At 43.9% G+C, this 21,959-nt stretch overlaps 1 protein-coding gene across 1 annotated transcript; it reads left to right on the plus strand.

The window, feature by feature from the left end:
- The first annotated feature begins 10,144 nt into the window (after positions 1 to 10,144).
- LOC123404046 (probable E3 ubiquitin-protein ligase ARI8) lies at positions 10,145 to 21,463 on the plus strand. Its single transcript, XM_045097960.1, has 15 exons — positions 10,145 to 10,593; positions 13,042 to 13,166; positions 13,419 to 13,521; positions 13,850 to 13,940; positions 14,705 to 14,877; positions 15,145 to 15,249; positions 15,328 to 15,416; positions 16,092 to 16,199; positions 16,282 to 16,372; positions 16,456 to 16,545; positions 19,853 to 19,900; positions 20,064 to 20,135; positions 20,226 to 20,325; positions 20,403 to 20,529; positions 20,814 to 21,463. Exons 1-15 carry the CDS (start codon positions 10,438 to 10,440, stop codon positions 21,103 to 21,105), a joined length of 1,770 nt encoding a protein of 589 aa, XP_044953895.1. The 5' UTR covers positions 10,145 to 10,437; the 3' UTR covers positions 21,106 to 21,463.
- The last annotated feature ends 496 nt before the right edge of the window (positions 21,464 to 21,959 follow it).

Below are 21,959 nucleotides of genomic sequence, written 5' to 3' on the forward strand. Positions count from 1 at the left end.
TTCCTTTCTTTTGACATTGATGGTTGGTCGGAAGAAATCGATGATGCCCCAAGCACACATTCTTCCTGCATTTGTCCCAATATATATTGTCGGTGTCATCTAAACAGTGTGTGCATGCATTGTATCCCTTGTTTGTCTCTCGTGAAAGGTTACTTAGAGCAGGACAATCGTTGATGGTTACAAACAACAATGCATGTAGGTCAAATTCCTCATGTTCGTTCTCATCCCACACAACTACACCGGGCATGCGTTCAAATCCTCGTACGCACCGCGGTAGAGGATGCAGTCATTAGGGCATGCATGTATCTTCTGCACCTCCAATCCTAGAGGGCATAGAACCTTCTTTGCTTCCTACATACTGTCGGGCAATTCGTTATCCCTTGGAAGCTTCTTCTTCATTAATTTCAGTAGAGAACTAAATCCTTTGTCAGATACACCATTGTCTGCCTTCCATTGCAGCAATTCCAGTGTGGTACCGAGATTTGTGTTGTCATCTTTGCAATTTGGGTACAACCCTTTTTTGTGATCCTCTAACATGCGATCGAACTTCAACTTCTCCCTTTCACTTTCGCATTCTCTATGTGCATCAACAATGACCCGACGAAGATCATCATCGGGCACATCGTCTGGTTCCTCTTGATCTTCAGCTTCCCCCATTGCAGCATCATCGTATTGAGGGGGCGGGTAGTTGTCATCATCCTCTTCTTCTACTTGTCTTCCATCATAACCCCTCTTTCTCCGTGCTTGTTCCAAACATTATAGTGCGGCATAAAACCCTTCTAAAGCAGGTGGAAGTGAAGGGTTTTATAGTCGAAGAATTCCTTCGTATTCCCACAGACAACACATGGACAATGCATAAAACCATTATGCTTGTTTGCCTCAGCCGCTTCGAGAAATTTATGCAGCCCTTAATATACTCGGAGGTGCGTCGGTGACCGTACATCTATTGCCGGTTCATCTACGTGCATTATATAATAAAGTGTATTAAAAACCATTACAACATATCATGAATAGAGAAGTGACCAAATTAATAGAAATTCATCATCACATTAAAGCCAAAGTACAGTAGTGACCAAAATAAATACATAACGTTCTTACATAGTTCTCATTATTGAACAACATATAGCTCTCTAGAGCATATAATTAGAACATACATTGAAACTATTAAATTTAAATGCAACAACAAATGCGATCATAACCACAACTAAGGTACAAATTGATCCAACGACATAATGATACTAAGCCTCCGTATGAATGGCATATTTTCTAATATTTCCAATCTTCAAGCGTTGCATTCATCTTGATCTTGTGATCGTCACGCACATCGGCAACATCCAACTCCAATATCATCTTCTCCTCTTCAACTCTTTGTAATTTTTCTTTCAAGTAACTGTTTTCTTTTTCAACCAAATTTAACTTCTCGGCAAGAATTTGTATGTCGGTTCGAATTTCCGGTTCACATACCTCCTAGATTAAAAAACCTATGTCACGTTGGTCGGCATAATTGTCATAAGCACTAAATAAAACAAATAGTTATAAAATATAATATATACCACATCCGAATCATAGACAGGACGAGGGCAGACGGAGGTGGATACCAAAACCATCGCACTATATAATAACAGGCAATAATAGAAGTAAGAAAATTACACAAGTATCTATCTAAATCATACAAGTAAGAACTTTTTTCTTTTAGAAAGAAGATAAGAAGAATAGACTAACCACGGTGGTGCCGACGCCGAGATGGGCGCGGACGATCGACGACAGTGAGGATGGGGACGGGACACAGACGGGCCGCCAAAACTACACAAAACTTGAGGAAAATGGAGCTTGGACAAGGAGCTTCAAGAGGAGAAAGCTTAAGTGTGGCTTGGGCCTTTCATCGAACACCTCATGTGCATAGGAGGTGAGCTAGAGCACCACAAAGCTCTCCCACGGCCGACCAAAAAAAACAGAGCTACATAATAAACTTTGCTACATTATAAACTTTGCTACATTATACTTATGTCGATCTTCACTCGTCTAATGCTGTAACACACTGAAGATGTTAGTCTTCGATATGACTATACCTTTCTCTCTATGGTATCATTTCCGCAGCCAGTCGAAAGATATGGCCTCATTCCTTTGATACTGATGCATAATTAGCATATTCCGATGCCAGTCTTGCAAGTACTTTGGATGAGTACTCACCGTTGCTTTGCTCCCCCCATTTTCCCCTTGATACGTTTGCCGTGACCAGACGACGGAGCCCAGGAGATGACTGATCCCGCCGACGACTACTAATACCCCGACGGAGCCTACTACTACGTGGAGGCCGCTGTCGGCCAGTAATAGTTAGGAGGCTCCCAGGCAGGATGCCTTGACTTTTCTCGATCTGATGTTACGTTTGTGCTAGCCTCCTTAAGGCAAAACTTGTTTACTTATGTGTGTGCTGAGATATTATTTGCTTTCGCTGACTCGTGTGTTTTCGAGCTTATGTATTCGAGCCCTCGAGGCCCCTCGCTTGTAATATGAAGCTTGTATAACTTTAATTTGTGTCTAGAGTTTATTGTATCTTCCCATGAGTCCCTAATCCTGGTCGTACGCATTTGCATGTATGATTAGCGTACGATCAAAATGGGGGCATCACATATATGCATGCAATGATTAAGGGATTTGGTTAATGATGTTGCTAGAAATCCGGTGCACGATTCCTTTTTTAAAGGGACGTGCTAATTATAAATGATCTTGGTGCAAGAGATGCACTGCCATAACTATTGACAAGACGACTCGTCTCCTCGATGAATGATGACTGAACTGTTTTCAGCCAAAAAGTGGTCAAGGCCGAGCCCACTCGAGTTACCCTGCGTACATGGCGTAACCTTCGCTATTAAGCTAAGAGAGTCCTCGGATTTAGTAAAGAATTAAAGAGGGTTTTAGCAAAATATGTCCCTTACGCCTTGGAGTGAAACATCATATAAGCGCATGCAAAGGAAGAAGACTTCAAATCCGGATATATCCTCGGATCCATCAATCAACGTGAAAGATAGAACTCGCCTACGAAGCCGAAGACCATGGAGCACCTCCGAAGAAACAATTAGAGTCCTCGACTTGAAGACAAGTTCATGGGCAACTGATAGTGTCCTGGAGTAGGGGTGCACACCACATCGGCCTGCCATGGTTGGGTCGGCTCGATGACACACTGACAACTGAATAATGTGCCACACATGCTTTGGCCCTTCGGAGACTTGGCATACACTTCAAGGCGTATTTGAATGATCAACATGTTATGCATAGTTGTAGCCGACATACCTGTAACCCTAGATACCCTCGGTGCATATATAAGTCGAGGGGTTTAGTCTTTAGAGGCAATGTTTTTAGACTAGAATTCATTCATACGATCTCGAGGTAGAAATATTGTACCTTGCACCCCATCCACAACCAATACAATACAAGTAGGACGTAGGGTATTACCTCATAGAGGGCCCAAACCTGGGTAGACTACCATGTCCCCTTTTTCATGTTACCATCTAGCTAAGATCACCAGCTCGGGACCCCCTACCCAAGATCTACCGATTTTAACACCGACACTCCTCTCTTAGGGTTGGAGAAGACTACCCCATGAAGGCCCCAACTCCTCCATGGATTTTGGAAGAACTACCTCTTTACTCGTTTCCTCTTGTTTATTGTGGATTTATGCGCTTGTATGAGATATGTGGAGTTAGTAGATGTGTGACTTGTGTTCTTTTCTTTGAGTGTTCCTCTTATTTTTCTTCTTGTGTTCATCCTTCCCACCTCCAAGTGTGAAAGATTAGGAACCCTAGGGTCTCTACCTACATCACACATGCACCCTCTCTGGGTTGAGGTGATAGTCGTCTCGCACGTGTACGTCCGTCCATGACACTCGCGTGGCCTCATCACAGTAGCGCTGACATTCTCGATGCCGAATTAGATGTATTGGCACGATGTCGCATGTGACATCAGGGATATGCTCGTCACGCGACGCCTCGAGGACCCAGAGAATGAGCAGGCCTCATGATCGTGCTTCCCGGGCTTCATTGGGATATCCACTTCCATGATATTTTGGTCAATGGGTGACGTTGGCTAGCCTTTGTCGTCCATCGGAGGGGGGGAGGGGAGGCGGCACATGAGTTGGAGAAGATCGAGAAGTGCACTCGCCGCCCCTCAACCCGCACACGTGGCATTAAAAAGGACCTAGGGAAGGGGGACTGGGTGGCTGACGTGTGGAGCCCTCTCACACACACGGAATAAATGGGACCGATGGGAGGTGGTTGGATGGCCGACATACGTGCGGGTCCGAGGCAGACACTAAAAGGATGCATGATGCATCCGTCCCGTGTGCACGTAAATCCAATCCAAATATATGACAAAAATGGATCTATGAAACATACATATATTTTACATTTATGACCACTTATTGGCCATGAAATTGCAAAATAAAAATTCCCCTGGGGGCAGCTAGGGTTTAGCATCCTTACGGCGACTCCCTCGTCGTAGGTCTACCGCCCGCCCGTAGTTCGCTGCTGCGCCCTGCCCTTATCTCGCCTGCACACTTCCCTCCGCCCTAGGCGCCTCTGTGCTCCCGGCGTTGGTTTTCTCCATTGCTGAGCCCGTCAGCACCTGATGCTTTCTCATCTACGAATCTGGGATCCCAGGGTAAACAAGATGAGGAACTCAGTGACTTCTTCGAGAAGCTAGATCTCCATGAAGAGGAGTTCGATGATGTGGTCGTTGAAGAGGAAGTACCAGAGCTAGCACATGAAATTCCATGGCTTGCCCTAGCTAGGGTTCAGACTAGTAAGAATTTTAGTCAAGCTGCTTTTTTCAAGGATATGAGGGCTTCTTGGAACACGGCTAAACCCGTGAGGTTCTGCCCCATCTGTGCCAACCTATTCGTGATCCAGGCTCATTGCCTTGGTGATTGGGATCGGATCATGTCCCAAGGTCCGTGGTTGTTTCGTAATATGGCAGTGATCTTTGCTCCTTATGATGGCTATTCTGAGGCCACTGAAGTCCCTATGGTGCATATGCACATATGGCTCTAGATCCATAAGTTGTCGGATGGTTATTGTAGAGAGGATGTTGTTGAAAAATTGTTGAGATCATCAGGGGAAATCGTGGAAACAAGAATCGCTGGAAATTCTAGAGGTGATTACATCCGAGTCCGGGTGAAGCATGATGTCAGGAGACCTCTCACAAAGTTTGTTAGCATTGTTAAAGGAAAAGTGAGGACAATCTACACCGTCAGGTACGAGAAATTGGCACGGTTTTGTAAGGCTTGTGGTATTATCGGTCATGATCATAAAGAATGCGGTAATGGTGTGCATGAAGAGAAGGATCTCAAGTTTGGTGACTATCTATACGCTGACCCCCCTGGGAAGTTCAGGGCAGAATGGGAGCCGACTCGCTCTGATAAACTTGCTTCGGATCCCCCTGCTCCCAAAGTTTCGGTAGGAAAAGGGGTGACGTCCCTTGACAAGGAGCTTAAGGACACAACATCCAGCCCAGTCAAAAAGACCCTCCCGTTGGCAATGGAGGTAGATAAATCTGCACACAAACGGCTACTGGTGGATCATGATGAAGGGGCTGATCCTGGTCGGGTTACGACACCCCTGTTGATTACAGATGGGAAGGATACATCTAGCATTGATTCACCAACCACTAGTTCAGAGAGTAAACGCACGAAGAAGGATGTAGCACAATCTGATTCTCACAACATCTCGGCGGGCTCCCAGGTGGAGCGCCGCCAATCCCAATGAGTCAATTAATTTGGAACTGCCGGGGGGCGTGGACCCGCCGGACAGTTCATGAAGTTGGGGCTCTTGTAAAAGCCCACTCCCCAAGTTTTGTCTTCCTTGTTGAAACAAGACAAACCGATGCAAAAATTGAACATCTTCGATGGAGGTTAGGCCTGAAGGGTTTTAGTGGTGTTGATTGTATCGGCCATAGTGGTGGTTTGGCTTTATTTTGGGATGAAACCTATCAAGTTACAGTGTTGGACTCGTGTCAGCGATATATTGATGTTGTCATCACTGATCATGGATCGGGTAAACAATGGCGATCTACCTTTATCTATGGGGAACCCCGTGTGGAGAATCGGCAACGCATGTGGGATCACCTGCTCAGACTAAGGGGAGTCTCTAATTTGCCATGTGTAGTTTGTGGGGACTTCAACGAGACCCTTTGGCAACATGAGCATTTTTTCAGGATGGCTAGACGTGAAAGTCAGATGGAATCCTTCAGGGATACCCTTGAACTTTGTGAGCTGATGGACCTGGGTTTCTCTGGCGTGCCGTACACATACGATAATGGTCGTCTAGGGCATGGTAATATTCGTGTTCGTTTGGATAGAGTATGTGCATCGAATGAATGGAGGGAATTATTCCCTTATGCTAAAGTACAACACCTGATCTCCCCAAGGTCAGATCATTGCCCTCTATTCCTGCATCTAGACGAGGTAACCGACGAACGTCGAAAAGGGAATCCAAACTACGAAATCATGTGGGGACGGGACTGTCGCCTATCCCAGGTTATCGCGGCGGCATGGGCTAAAGTAAAACCATCTGGTGACCTTGGGAATGTGGCAGCCTCTTTGAGATCGGTCATGTCTGATCTCCGGAAGTGGAATAGAGAAAACTTTGGTCACGTGGAGAAACAGATCAATAGTCTTCGCATAGAGCTAGAATCCCTGCAGCTCAATAATGCTGACAGAATGCTAGTGAAACAGAAAATGGAAGAACTAGACGAGATGCTATATAGAGAGGAGATGATGTGGCTCCAACGTAGTCATATAACCTGGCTGAAGGAAGGGGACCGCAACACCAAATACTTTCATCGTCAGGCCGTGTGGCGGGCAAGGAGGAATAATATCCGAAGGCTTCAGAAAGATGATGGATCACGGTGAAATGCTCCATCGGAGATGGAACGTATGGCCGCCTCTTACTTTAAGGAGGTGTATACGAAGGACCCCACGTTGGTATCGGATGTCATGTTAGATAAAACCCTGCCTAAGGTTACGGATGATATGAATGAAAAATTAATGGCCCCTTATTCACAGAAGGAAATCTCGGATGCACTTTTTCAAATTGGACCTATGAAAGCCCAGGGCCAGACGGGTTTCCTGCGAGATTTTATCAACAAAACTGGGGGTTGATGAAGGAGGACATTGTAAACGCGGTACGATCTTTCTTTTCATCGGGGGTAATGCCGGAGGGTGTTAATGAAACATCAATCATTCTAATACCTAAGGTCCAGCATCCTTCCTCCCTGAAGGAATTTCACCATATATCTTTATGAAATGTCATATACAAGGTGGTTTCCAAGTGCATGGTGAATCGTGTGCGGCCTTTTTTATCCGAACTTATTTCTAAAAATCAAAGCGCGTTCATCCCCGGTAGATTGATCTCTAACAAATCTATCATTGCCTTCGAGTGTTTGCATCATCTTCAAATAGGGTCTGCAAGGACTGAGTTTTGCGCCTACAAGCTGGATTTATCCAAAGCATATGATCGTGTCGATTGGGAATTCCTGGAACGTGCCTTATTGAATTCGGGTTTTGCAAGAGATTGGATTACCCTGGTCATGGCTTCGGTGCGCTTTGTCAAATTCTCTGTGAAGTTCAATGGGAAATCTTTGAACCAGTTTTCTCCTTCCCGAGGTCTTCGTCAAGGTGACCCACTATCTCCATTTTTGTTTCTCTTCGTCGCTGACGCATTATCTGCTCTCCTCCATGAGGCTGCGTCGGAAAGAGGCCTTGAGGCGATGAAAATAGTCGGGGTGCCCCAGTTATGTCACACTTACTTTTCGCGGATGATTCTCTTCTCTTCTTTCGGGCTTCAGCGGATCAAGCACTGATTATCAAGGATGTGTTGAGTACTTATGCATCAGCAACAGGTCAGCTTATTTACCCTTCAAAATGCTCGATTTTGTTCACGAATAGTTGCTCGCCGTTGGTTGTCGATGAGATAAAAGGTATTTTGCAAGTAACCCAACAGGAATTCAAAGCTAAATACCTTGGCCTTCCGGTCCCGGATGGGCGTATGCATAAAGGTTGATTTGAATCTTTACAAGCAAGCCTTAACAAAAGGTTAATCGAATGGAGTGAAAGGTATGCTTCGCAAGCCAGTAAAGAAGTCTTGATCAAGGCAGTGGCGCAAGCTATTCCAGTTTATGTCATGAGTATTTTCAAGCTTCCTTTATTCGTATGTGATGATCTCACCAAAATGACGCGTCAATATTGGTGGGGGTGGAGAATGGCCGTCGGAAAATGGCATGGTCTGTTGGGATAAGTTAATCCTGCCAAAGTCTCAAGGAGGCCTTGGGTTTCGTGATATGAGGGCCTATAACCAAGAACTATTAGCCAAGCGGGCGTGGCGTCTACTGATGACACCAACCTCCCTGTGTGCAACACTCCTTCGTGCTAAATACTACCCAAACAGGAATTTGGTTGACACGGTTTTCACTGGGAATGCATCGGCAGTTTGGAGAGGTATTGAACATGGGCTCGAACTTGTAAAGAAAGGTATGTTGTGGAGGGTGGGCAATGGCACAAACATCAGGGTGTGGAGAGATCCATGGATCCCCAGGAGCCGTCGTTTACACCGATTACACCCAAGAGAAACTGCCGATTGAACAGAGTTAGCGATTTCCTGAATGATCATGGATACTGGAAGGTGGAGCTGCTCCAACAATACTTTTGGCACCCGGATGTGGATTCCATCCTAAAGAGAAGAACTTCACCGAGAATGCGGGAGGATTTCATATCATGGCCTTGGGAGAGATCCGGGTTGTTGACGGTGAAAAGTGCGTACCATGTTGCGATGACTGATCACTATGATCAGTTTTGCCCAAGCTCAACCAGTGCTAACCCATCTGGAGACAGACCACTCTGGCGGTTAGTGTGGAGTGCGGAGGTTCCCCCAAAGCTGAAGAATTTTGCTTGGCAAGTTGTCTCGGGCACCCTACCTACAGACGCGGAGAAGAAGAGACGACACTTTGATCTAAATGGCTTCTGTCGGCTATGTGATAGGGAACAAGAATCCTCATTTCATGCTCTTATTTCTTGTCCGATCGCTGCCTCCTTATGGGACTTAATGCGGAATCATTGGCCTCTTCCGGATAGATCTTTGATCAAATGGACACGCAACGAATGGCTACTTCAGCTCCTGGAAGAATCCCACGTCTCCATCCGTAGCAGAATTATAATGGTCCTCTGGCGATCCTGGTATGTCAGAAATGAATTGCTTCATGGTAAAGATCCCCCTCCGCAAGATGTCTCATGTTCCTTCCTGCAAAGTTATTATAACACCTTCACTCAGATATCAAGCAGTGTGGAGGAGATTATTAAAGGAAAAGCTCCGGTGGTTCACGGTCCAATTTGTGTACCCGTTAAGCCTGCATCACGCTTACCTTGGCCTCCTCCTCCGGCTGGAATGGTGGCGCTGTCAATGGATGTCTCGTACTGCGCGACAGATGGATCAGCTGGCTCGGGGATAATTCTGAGGACAAGGACGGGTGAGGTGATATTTGCTGCGTACCGGAAGCTGTTCCATTGCAATGATGCGCTTGAAGCGGAATTACATGCTGTTCTGGAGGGTATTAAGCTCACTACTGAGCATTTCGACGCTGCAATTATGGTTCAATCGGATTGTGCTGCTGCTATCAACGCAGTAACGGGTGCTTCGTTGGATAAATCAGACTATGGCCATATGATCCAAGAGATCAAGTTTCTTTTAAGTGATAGGGTTTTTATTCGTGTAAAAGTTTTCTGCGATTAAAGTAGAGTTGTAGACTGCTTAGCGAATTATGGACGATGTGGGGATAGTAGAGCCTGTTGGCTGGGCCACTCTCCTCCTTTTGCCAATGATCTCGTGGTTGAGGATTGTAACTCTGTTATGTTGGAATAAAAACCTATCACTTTCAAAAAAAATAACCGCTTATTGGCCATGATTTTTGACCTTGAAAATCCAAAACGTTGGAGTCGGCCGCACGAGGCATGAAAGACCGTTGCCCTGAGCCGTGGCGTGGCAAAGAGAAAGAGGTATTCGGACACAGAGGAACGCGTCACTCCTGTTTGTGAAGCAAAGATTCTTCCTTTCTTGGTGCAGCGCAAGATTCCCATGAAAGGAAAAGGTTCCGTCTGGAAGGCACTGTTACGAGAAGAAGCAGAAAATAGCAATTACTACACGCGAGAAAGAAAACGTGCGGAAACAAACAAGGAAGGAAGGAGAAAGCTCGCGGCTTCCTCTGCCCCCGAGCGAATCCCACCCATCCTCTTCCTCCCCCCACGTCTTCCTCCTCTCCACCCCTTTCCCCTTCCACAGCCCCCGTCCCTCCCCCGAATCCGAGCCGCCTGCTCCGTCCAAACGGTGGGGCGCGGCTCCGATCCGCCCGATCCGGTTCGCTCTCGAGGCTCCGGTGCGCGAGGCGGCGGCGGCGATGGATTCAGAGGACGACGCGCGTGACTCCGCCGACGAGGACTTCTACAGCGGCGGCGAGGCGGGCCTCGCCCTCAGCGACGACGGGGACGCGGACTACGACTTCGCGGACCGCGACTCCGATGACTCGGATGACCTAATCTCCCATAGGCAGCAGGTGATCATCGATTGCCGTCCGCTTCGGTCCCGGTATAGAAATTGATTGTTCAAGATAATCGGAATGGGGGATGCAGCAGCGACGGAGTGGCCACGTATCGGTCGTTCTGTCTGCCCCTTAATGATAGGATGGATGATGTGGACAGAAATGATCTCACGCATATACTACGATATTATATATACAGTGGATAGAAATGTGACTGGTTGGATGATCTAGATATTGCTTTCGGTTGCCTGTGTGATTGCCTGACATCGATCAGAGTCCTTTCCATGGATGAAAAGATAAGCCGAGCATTCCCGATGAATTACTTCTGGTTGTCCAATAGGTGCTAGCTGTCACTGGTGTCCTGGCATGCCAAATTCATTTCGTGTTGTAGCTTGTAATCCACAGTGTGTCGCCTTGCTCGTCGGTTATGACTCCAGTTCTGGTTGCTGGTAATAAGTGGTAATGAATGTAGCATGATAGGGAGAGCGTTGCTTAGGGTAGGACTGTAGGATAGCATGCAAACGAGAACTTCTGAACTGGGGAGTAAATAATGGCGAGTATGTATTAGGCATGTACTGACATGCAACCTTGAAGCAAGGATATACCAGTCTAATTGGTATGTTTCTGAATCTGATTTTTGGGAGGTTTCCTGAAGCTTGCTGGTTTGATTGGAGCTGGCACTTTTTTAATGTTTGATCTGATAGCTCTAGCCAAAAGATGGTGATTAATTCGCAGATCATGCTAATTAGGTGAATACACGAGTCTACTTAGTGTTTACTTACTCACAACCGATGGAAATTTCTATGTGGGATGCAAGTACTTTTCTAGCTTCGAACTATGAAATAGGGTACATTGCACGATCTTCGCATAGGTCGTTAAATTCATTTTGTTCCGATTCACTATTTGTAGTGATATTCTGTCTACATATCAAGCGATGAAACGATTAGGGAAAGAAAAGCTTTCGAAGCTGATGGTACACAACTCTAGCGTGTTGATTCGGGGTTATATTTTTGTTCCTCCCTTATGCTTGAACTTAAATTGATAGGGTCGAATATATCTTCCATTCGTTAGTGCACTTCCCATTCATACTGATTTTCAGTTTTAATCAGATGTGAACAGAAAAATGCTCTATGTTCTGATATATTTTTTGGCGTATGCCTTTCTTCGTGAAACATAATTGACATTCAGTATACCATCATTTTGTCATGATATGTTTTCTAGATTTTATTCACACTTTCGGTAGATGTACTTGCATTCTGAAGCGTTGTGATGTGAGTGCATCAAGTGCTGTCCAATCTGCAATAGCCGATCGCGTAAAATGTTGCAGTGTTGCTTAACACAGAGTACTAGAGGACTGGTATTTTCTTTGCTTACATGATCATGTAATCCGACAAGTTACTGTACTGGTTAATAAATATTGTTTGGAAGTGCACACAGTTAACTTACCATAGCGTTCATCTTGCATGATGATGTAAATTATAGCAAGTGCAAGATCTATTGATTTGGACATGGAGCATTAAATCCTTTATAAAAATTGAACCAATTAGCCTCTAGAAAGTTTGTATGATAAATGAAATGTCCGGCTTTTAATACCCTCGTTTCCATCTTCCTCTACCATCACCCCCACCCCTCCAATATCCTCTCTTCTCCTCTTGCCGTCCTTACAAATTCAAGTTAATATATAGTTAGCAAAGAAGTGAAAAGCCACGGAGCTGATTTGAGGCTGTTTAATTTGTAGCCAAATTTGACTACACTTTTGGGTGGCCCACATCACTGAGTGTGCCACTGTGCACACAATGCTTAAATTGGTAGCTTTAGTACAAAAGCTACTAAAGCTGCGTCAATTAATTTGGATCGGAGGGAGTATAATCGTTGCTGCAATCCAGGTAGCTTTTGAACGTAGAAATATATATTATTGTAGAATTGTAATGATATCAGTATTCTGCCACACAAATAGAGTTATAACAATCCGATTTTTTTTAACAATATTGTTTTTTTTCTTGGGACCTTTGATACATAAAGTCCGGGCCTCCAGTGTACATTTTGGTCGACAATGTATCGAGGTTTGGGCTATTAGCATGTAAACACATGTTATCTCTCTCTGCGCATGCTTCCATGTGTTCTTCGAGGCTGAATAATATACTAGAAATCAGCAAATTCCTTCCTGGACGTGGAAAATACAACCAACAGAATTCTTATTTTTCTTTTCTTTTGCCTAGTTTTTTTCTGATTATGTATTCCATGAGTGTGTGATTTTTGGTGTATGTACCTGTTAAATAGTCAGATTTTACTGCCAAAGGATTTTTATTTAGTAACTACATGCTGGTTTGACCAAGATTAACTTTCTTTCTCTCCATTTAATCTAGTGATGAACTGGCAGTACTCAGCTTATGTGGTTCTTAGGTGTTCATTTCACCTTATATCTATTTTTATCTTACTACTATTTTCTTGTTTATATTCCAGCAAAACTACAGTGTACTGAGTGAAACTGACATAAAGCAACATCAAGCAGATGACATGAATCGGGTTTCAACTGTTCTTTCAATTTCAAAATCAGAAGCATGCGCCCTTCTTCGCAGTTATAACTGGTAATAGGCATCATCACATCTGACATGGTAGTTACATGCTTAAATAGTTAAATTTTATCCAAGTTCCGGCACAAAATAGGTGCGAATGAGATACTGCTATATTAGGATCATACTTCTTTGGCCCTTTCTTCTCAATGGCAGCGCTGCTTGTATCTTCTTTTTTTTGTGACAGCTTCTGTAGGGGTGATATTTAATTTATGTTGCTTGTAATATTTCCTTTCTGTAAAGGCATTATAAAGTTTCTTCTTGCAGGAGCGTTAGTAAGGTGCATGATGAGTGGTTTGTTGATGAAGCACGAGTTCGTACTGCTGTTGGTTTACCGGAGAAGCAAAATGAAATGCCAAACGAAAGAGAAGTAAGGCTCGCTATTTATTTATTTTTGCTCTGTCGCCGAAGCATATTCCCCCCCCTTTGGACAATATAGTATTCTTCTAGTTGACGTTTATATTATTGGATTGCCTGTATATTTTGTAGCCTGTGGAGTTAGTATGACCTGCCTGGTAACCTGTCTTTTACTGGAGAAAATGTTGAACAGTAGGCTTGTTATTTTGAATGCTTGCGGCAAAGGGATGTGCTTGCACCTTTTTATGTTCTAGACTAGACATGCTAATGAAAACATTCCTGCTACATGTAGGTCATGTGTATATAAACTTAACTTACATTACTTTTCTATCATTTAACAGCTTACGTGTGGGATTTGCTTCGAAAGTTGTCCACGTGAGTCAATGGGTGCTGCTTCATGTGGGCATCCTTTCTGTGGTGTATGTTGGAGAGGTTCGTTCTTTTGTTATCCCCTTTTTTTGGATGGTCATACTTTACACCGCCCTTGCCTAGATAATTGTGTCATGAATACGCTTGGTGATGGACCAAGTGTGCCTAACTATCTATTATGCTTTTTCCTGTAGTGTGAACGCAAACAAATCTATTATGCTTTTCCCTGATAGGTTGCAAGCCTGCAGTGTTATTGTTGCACAGCATTGGCCATGCTCCTCCAAATTGTTAACAATTTTTTTTGTGGTTCTCATTTCTTATTTGCAATAATATCACTTGTTGGGCATATGTGCTCTATTTGAATGCTCTAGGATCTAGCCGTTTGGAGTTCTATATTGGATAGCATATTACCTGTTTGAACCATTTTGAAATTGAGTAGATAAAAAGTCTAGATTTCCAATTTAACATTCTGTATTTTTACTTGGGTCACTTGACTAGAAATCTAGAATGACTCATAACAAAACCAAATGTCATGTCTAAAGACAAGTATCAGTTTTCCAGTGTTTCAACTTGATGCCATCCTTATTCTCCTCTTGGAGTTTGGTTCCTTTTTAGGTTTTTTGCATACTTTGTGAACCATTTAGTGTATATGCCCCTGTGTTATCATTTCATGAACAATTTGAGTTTTGTTCCATCGTTTCATGGAATGATTTCAGTTTATTTTACACCTTCTAATATAATCTTTTCCTTGTAAGTAAATGCAATGTTTGAAGTCATTAGCTTTAATGTTTGGCTTGTGCTGATTAAATTTTCCGTTTCATTGACAGGCTATATTGGCACAGCTATAAACGATGGTCCAGGATGTTTGATGTTGAGATGTCCTGATCCATCCTGTTCTGCTGCTGTTGGACAAGATATGGTTGATTTATTCGCCAGTGAGGAGGATAAGGGGAAGTATGAACGATATCTTTGCAGATCTTACATTGAAGATAATAGAAAAGTAAGTCCATATCTTTCTGAATTTTATCTGAATACAAATTTTCTTTTCCGAGCACCAAGTGCTGCCCAGTTAGCGATGGGTGGTAATTGCACAATCCCTTTGTTCTGGCACCTATTATCTTCTTTGTATTTGATTTTATATATCAGAGTTTCTTGTTGGTAGCTGATAACTGCAAAAAAATGCTTAAATGTCGTGTGTATTTCACTGCTGTCTATTACCTTTTGATTTATACCTCAATTATCACTGTGTGTCATTTATGTTGAACAGACAAAATGGTGTCCTGCTCCTGGCTGCGAATATGCTGTGGAATTTGTCGTTGGCAGTGGCAGCTATGATGTTTCTTGTGGCTGTTCTTACGGGTTCTGTTGGAATGTGGGTATTTCTGGCTGTAGCTTATTTGTGATATGTCCAGTAGAGCTTAGGATTAAGAGTCGTGTGAATTTTTGTCAGTGCACGGAGGAAGCTCATCGCCCTGTAGATTGTTCCACAGTTTCCAAATGGATTCTCAAGAATAGTGCGGAATCCGAGAATATGAACTGGTACGTCTTCTGCCAAATTTCGCATTGTCTGTCCAACAGCATGATCATGTCAATGAAGTATTACTATCTCTGATTTCCAAGTGTGCCAAGCTTTGACATGGGTATGTTGTGTAACATGTATACCGGCCCATCTGGTCCTTAACCATCTTCTTTGCTCTATCTAATTGCTAATGGAATAAGACACACAGTTGGGACTAGCAAGTGTTCTAGTCTAGCAACTATTTGCCCATTCTCTCCACTTCCCTATTGCTTACCAGTTACTACCTTGCTTCTCTTTTGAAATTCTACTTGTCATATTTCCTTACTGAACCAAATTAGGTTTCTTCACAAAAATGCTTGCAGTAGATACACAGCTTACATGATCCGCAAATTGGACCGCAAAGCCTTTTTCTTTCTCTCACACATCTCTAGTTTTGGCTTCTCTAAATAGTTCCATTTCACCCATACTAGTGTTCTTTCTAACATGTATCCTTCTAGGGTCTGATGGGCACTCTCTAGACTTTTTTGCTTAGTTTGTGCTATTCTTTTCCCATTTCTTACTAACATAATGGTGTTGTAGTTCAGTCAATGGAATGCTGCATCTGTGCAGATATAGTACGTTTTTACTTCGAGTTGTTTTGAGTATCAACCATACCTATCTTTCTTTCTTCACCACCTGTTGGTTCTGTTTTTCAGGATACTAGCTAATTCGAAGCCTTGTCCCAAGTGCAAGCGGCCTATTGAAAAGAATCAGGGCTGCATGCACATTACCTGCACACCGCCATGTAAATTTGAATTCTGCTGGTACACAATCACATTGCTGCTACACTTCTGCTTATAGTTTTTTGCCATTTTAAATAGTTGACGCATTATGCTGTGAATGCAGGCTTTGTCTTGGTCCATGGTCAGATCACGGGGAGAGGACAGGTGGTTTTTATGCTTGTAATCGTTATGAGGCAGCAAGGCAAGAGGGAGCGGTAATGGTTCACCTAGTCATGAGCATCAAGTTTATTGTATCATTAAATTATTTATGCTAATTCCTTCTACATTTCTGTTTTAGTTTGACGATTCTGAAAGGAGAAGAGAAATGGCAAAGAACTCCCTCGAGAGATATACACATTACTACGAGCGATGGGCAGCCAATCAGTCAGTAAGTGATTCTCAACTCAGTTAGCAGCATTGACACTCCTTTAATGTCAGGTCTTAAGTGGGTAAATAGTGAGCTAAACTCCTAAACAATTCCTATGCTCTCAAGGTAGCCTAGGCATGTAACTCCCAATCCAACTGATGAGATAATTTCTTATCATGTAGTGGTAAGTTGTGAGCGAACCTTTGGGTGGTAATATACATTGTCGGCTCTTTCTGCACTGATAAGCTCACGAATATCATGGGTGCATAGTGTACAAATCAGTACTAAGCCAACTTGGAAGTTGCAAATGGTGCTTGAATGACTGCTATACTGTTCTTAGTTGCAGTGGTGGTTTCTTTGATTGTCAAACTTGCCAGGAGTTCATTTACGGTCGAAGACAATGCTTTATGTAGGATATTTCGAGTTTTTAAGATCTCACTGTGATAGGGTTAAGGAATATATTATTGATGCTTGTTTCTTTCTCGAAACGCAGGACAGCTGCATATCATTTCATTAAGAAGAAAGAAATAAGTACAAGGGTGAGGGCAGAAACTCCTTTGACCCAAACACACCTCATGACACAACCCTAAGGAACAAATAAGAATTCTCATAAATCAAAACAACCAAAACTCAGACAAAGGACGAGCTTAATGTCCAAGGTAAGCATCCCAGACAAAAGCCCCCGAAGCACGAAAGCTCCAGCTGAACACCAGAGGGCGAACTCGTTAGCAACTGTCAGCAACAACACGGAAACATTTGGCCTAGTGCCATTGAAAACACAATCATTCGGATGCTTCCATATTTCCCACGCCAACAAGACAATGAGGAGTTAAGCTCTTTCCATAGTTCTTTGGGAACTTGAATGAGAGCTTGACCCCACGAGCTTGTGAACCAGCCAGTGGGGGGTTGCGGAACAATAGCAATTAGGCCTTATCTTTGGAGAATATGAAACCAGACCTGCCTGGGAAAGACACACGATACGAGGATGTGCTGAATTGATTCCTCAACTTGGTCGCACAAGGGGCAAGCAGCTGGGTGCGGCAACCCCCTTTTGTCCAGGCGGTCTGCCGTCCAGCACTTGTTGATGGCAAGCCAAATAAATAGCTTACAGTGCCTAGGATCCCAGGTCCCCCGGATTCTCCAAGGGGTGAATCTGATCGCACCAATAAAGAAAGCCTCATATGCTGATTTGCACGAGTACAATCCCGACCGTGTAAACCGCCAACGGTGCTGATCAGGAAACTCCTGTTGAAGGTGCAGTCCCTTCACTTAATCTGAAAACTGAAGCTGTTCAGTTAGCACTTGGACAGTAAAGGCGCCCTTGATGTCTGCACCCATCTCCGCTCTGTTAGAGCTTGAGCCACAGTGTGCTCCTTGACCGCTCTTTTGGAGATCAGCTTGAAAAGGTTTGGAAATCTCCTGAAGCCATCGATCAGACAAGAACAAAGTGGTCTGCCCATTTCTAACAATTGACTCAACAGCGCAAAAAACAAAGCCAGAGCATTTTGAGGAACGTGGATGGGCAAACCAGACCATGTGCGATCCTTGCCAGTTTTCTGCAGCCATAACCATCGCACGCGGAGCGCCCAACCCAACGTTGAAGGTTAGGAATACCAAGACCACCTCTTGGATTGGTCGCTGGACTCGCTCCCGGGAAACAAAGCAGTTGCGCTCATTAGCATTTTCCTGGCCCTTCCAAGAAACCCCTACGCCGCTTATCAATGGCCTTGATAACCCATTTGGGAAGGCCCAACGTAGTAATGAGATAAATAGGAATGGCAGAAAGTACAACTCATAGTCACAACAAACCGACCAAGTACGATTCATGAGTGATGCTTTCCGTCCAGGGAGATCGTTAGCAGCCTTATCAACAAGAGGGTGGAGGCTGCCTTGGTCGGTTTGTTTTTTGCGCTGTTGAGTCAAATAGGTGCAAGGGAAGTGCTTAATATCACAAGATAAACTGCTGGATACGACCTCCATATCTCCATCCTTACACTGAATTGGTGTAACGAGCTCTTGGACATATTGGTCACAAGACCTGAGGCATGACCAAAAATGTCCAGAAGTTGCCTGATGATAGAAAGAGATCAGGTGTTGAGCTCGCTGCACAGCAACTGGTTAGCAAACCCACATGAGCAGCCCAGTTCACAAGAGTTCAAGACATCCATCACAAGGATAAATAATATTGAGGATAGGGGGTCGCTTTGATGGAGGCCACGACGATGGAAGATGTGCTCAACCAGCCCACCATTGACTAGGAACTGAGAGGAAGATGTGGAGAGCAGCAAACATGTGAGATTACACCAATGTTGACCAAAACCTACATGCTTCAAAACATCAATGAGGAAAGGCCAAGATACAGAATCAAAGGCTTTCAACATATCCAGCTTGAGTAAAATGTGAGGCTCCTTCCCTTGGTGTAAACATTTTGCCATTTGTTTCAACTTTCAAGGAGAAAATTGTCATGAATCCTCCTTCCCTTGATAAAAGCAGATTGGTTTATGGGCACCAAATCAGGCAGCAACGGTGCAAGGCGATTGGCCATGAGCTTAGCAACCAGTTTGGCAGACCTGTGGATAAGGCTCATGGGCCGGAAGTCTTTCACCTGGACGGCATCGACCTTCTTCGGCAGAAGGGAGATGAGAGCAGAGTTGAAAAATCCGGATTTGGACGCATGACCATGATGAACAGCTGAGAGTGCTAGCAGCAGATCCACTTTGATAATTTCCCAACACAACTTATGAAACGACCATTAAGCGTGTCAGGTCCAGGTGCATTATCAAACGGCAAGTCTTTGATGGCTGACCACACTTCATCCTCCGAAAAAGGCTCCTCCAAAGAAACAAAATCATGCTGCTGGAAGTGAAAAACTGAGAGGTCCAAGGAAAAATCCCGAACCTGAGAGGAACCAAGGAGGTTTTCATAGTAATTCAGCACAGCCTCAATGTTTTATCCCCTTGGTTTGTGACAACCTGATCACCAACCTTCAATTTGGCTATAAAATTCCTCTTCTTACAATATCTGGAGTGGAAGAAAGACGTATTAGCATCACCATCATGAAGATGAATAACACGGGACCGTAGCCGGGCAATAGTGTGATCGTGGGAAGCCAAACCAAGACAATGCAATTTGAAGTTTCTTCTGCAGCCACTCCTTGCCATTGGAAAGAGCCTAATTTTCCGTAGACCAAGCTAAGGAACATAAAGATCTAAATGTACTTTTTGTTGCTTTGTTTTTTCATTTTGATTGATGAAATAGTTAATGTACTACTAGCAACTCTTCTTTTGCATGTAACATACAATATTTACACACTATTTTCATTATGTAGTCGAGGCAAAAGGCGCTTGGGGATCTGCAGAGTTTGCAGAATGATAAGGTAGCTGACATTCGTACCTGTAACATCATTGATATTACAGCTTGCATCATTTTTTTTATCTGAGCAATGTCACTCAGGGTGGTGTCATTAGAAGGGATTCACAATTTATTTCTAAAATTCTCCAACGCCTAATGACTGTTATTTTGTTTGGTAAACCTTACAGCTTGAAAAACTAAGTGACATACAAAGCCAACCTGAGTCACAGCTTAAGTTCATAATTGAAGCATGGTTACAGGTACGAATGACACTCGAGTCACCAAGTGCCGCCAGTACTTTGCTCAGTTACCTGAGTATCTCACCCAGGCTGTATGATCTCATTTTGCAGATTGTTGAATGTAGGCGGGTATTGAAGTGGACTTACGCATATGGTTATTACCTTCCAGACCATGAACATGCCAAAAGGCAGTTCTTCGAATACGTTCAAGGTTCGTATTTTTCATACTATAGATTCCATTCTAAGCATCTATCACTAAAGGGTATCATTTTGCTATTGCTTATTCAGGTGAAGCAGAATCTGGTTTGGAACGCCTTCATCAGTGTGCGGAGAAAGAACTTCAGATCTATCTCGATGCAGACTGCCCATCTAAAGATTTCAATGACTTCCGTACAAAATTGGCTGGATTGACCAGGTAATGAAAATCCTAGTGTATTTGTTTTGGTCAGTGTTGTTTCTATATAATTGGGGTCATCATCCTTAATATGGACATCAAAATAGTGTTTCCCACAATCTTTTAAAGGTACTCTGGTTTCCACGATGTAATTATGTGGCGGTCTTTTCTCCCTATGTTTAACTGCAAAACATCTTGCAGCGTGTGCTTTTGTTTTCCATAATTCAGTACGGAGTACTTGTCATGTCATTGCTATATGCTTCTTTTACTCATCTCTGCACAACAATTCTTTGTCTGTTTAACAGCGTAACTCGCAATTATTTTGAAAACCTGGTCCGTGCATTGGAGTCTGGATTGAATGATGTTGGAGCTCATAGCGGCCAAGGTGCATGTAGCAAGGCCGTAAGCTCCAACTCCAAGAACCTTGGCGGTAAGAGCAAGAGTAGCAAGAACAAGGCACCTGGTGGTGCCTCGAAGTCAGGCAGCTCAACCCGTGGTATGGATGATGGCAACATCTGGGCCTGTGATCAGTGCACATTTGCGAACCCTAGATCTGCTAGGAGCTGCCAGGTTTGTGACCATCAGCAGCACCGGTAGATCTTGTCAAATATTGAACATAGGGATTCGATTGAACCGGAACCCCCTGTCCTGTGCATGCCTAGAGGCACATGGCCTCTAGGGCAGGGATAAACGAGAGGGTGGAAATAGAAGACTCTGCTGCATTGGAAGCGCAGCAAAACTAAAGAGGTAGTAGAATTTTTGTGTCCTGGTTGTCTGTTAGCCGACGATGCCCCAGCAGCCGCACTCAAATATCATGGCTCGTTTGTATATAACTAGCACCCAGCCCTCTTGTCTTGTTTGAGAAGGGCATTGCCGATGCATGACTGACCTGTTGTAGTGTTGTACAAGTGTTGTAAAAACTGTACTGTAATAATATATTGACCCGTATTGAGTACATTTATGTTTTTTTTTGCTTTTTGTCTATCTATAATGAGAAAATAGTTGAACGCAAAAGATTAACCTGTGGCAGGGGCAGCAATGTAGCAAGATAATGGTTTTATTTATGATAAAGCGTTTGTGCAGTGTGGCGTTTGTTTGAAGAACTGGATATGGTTGCGCTTGATATGGTTGCGCTCGGTAACAGCACATCCTGAGGTACGACGAGGAGACGCCGCGGACCAATCTACGCCTACCCAAGCAATATCATCAGCAGCTCATTGGTTCAGATTCAAGATGGGAACGGACCGGATCGGCCTGCCGGGTCACTGACCCGGCTCAAACAGTATGGGTCAGACGGGTCGACTCATCTGAACTAATGAAACACAAAACAACAGGCATGCATATACATATTGTCTAAATGAAATGACCCGGCTCAAACAGTATGGGTCAGACGGGTCGACTCATCTGAACTAATGAAACACAAAACAACAGGCATGCATATACATATTGTC

This window comes from Hordeum vulgare, chromosome 6H (genome assembly GCF_904849725.1).
Source record: "Hordeum vulgare subsp. vulgare chromosome 6H, MorexV3_pseudomolecules_assembly, whole genome shotgun sequence".
NCBI lineage: Eukaryota > Viridiplantae > Streptophyta > Magnoliopsida > Poales > Poaceae > Hordeum > Hordeum vulgare.

Bases quoted from the DNA above. Each gene is read 5' to 3' on its own strand.
- LOC123404046 (XM_045097960.1), top strand. From the start codon at position 10,438: ATGGATTCAGAGGACGACGCGCGTGACTCCGCCGACGAGGACTTCTAC. The intron at 16,200-16,281 runs GTACACAATCAC...CTGTGAATGCAG, and splicing joins TGTAAATTTGAATTCTGCTG to GCTTTGTCTTGGTCCATGGT. The intron at 20,326-20,402 runs GTTCGTATTTTT...TTGCTTATTCAG, and splicing joins GTTCTTCGAATACGTTCAAG to GTGAAGCAGAATCTGGTTTG.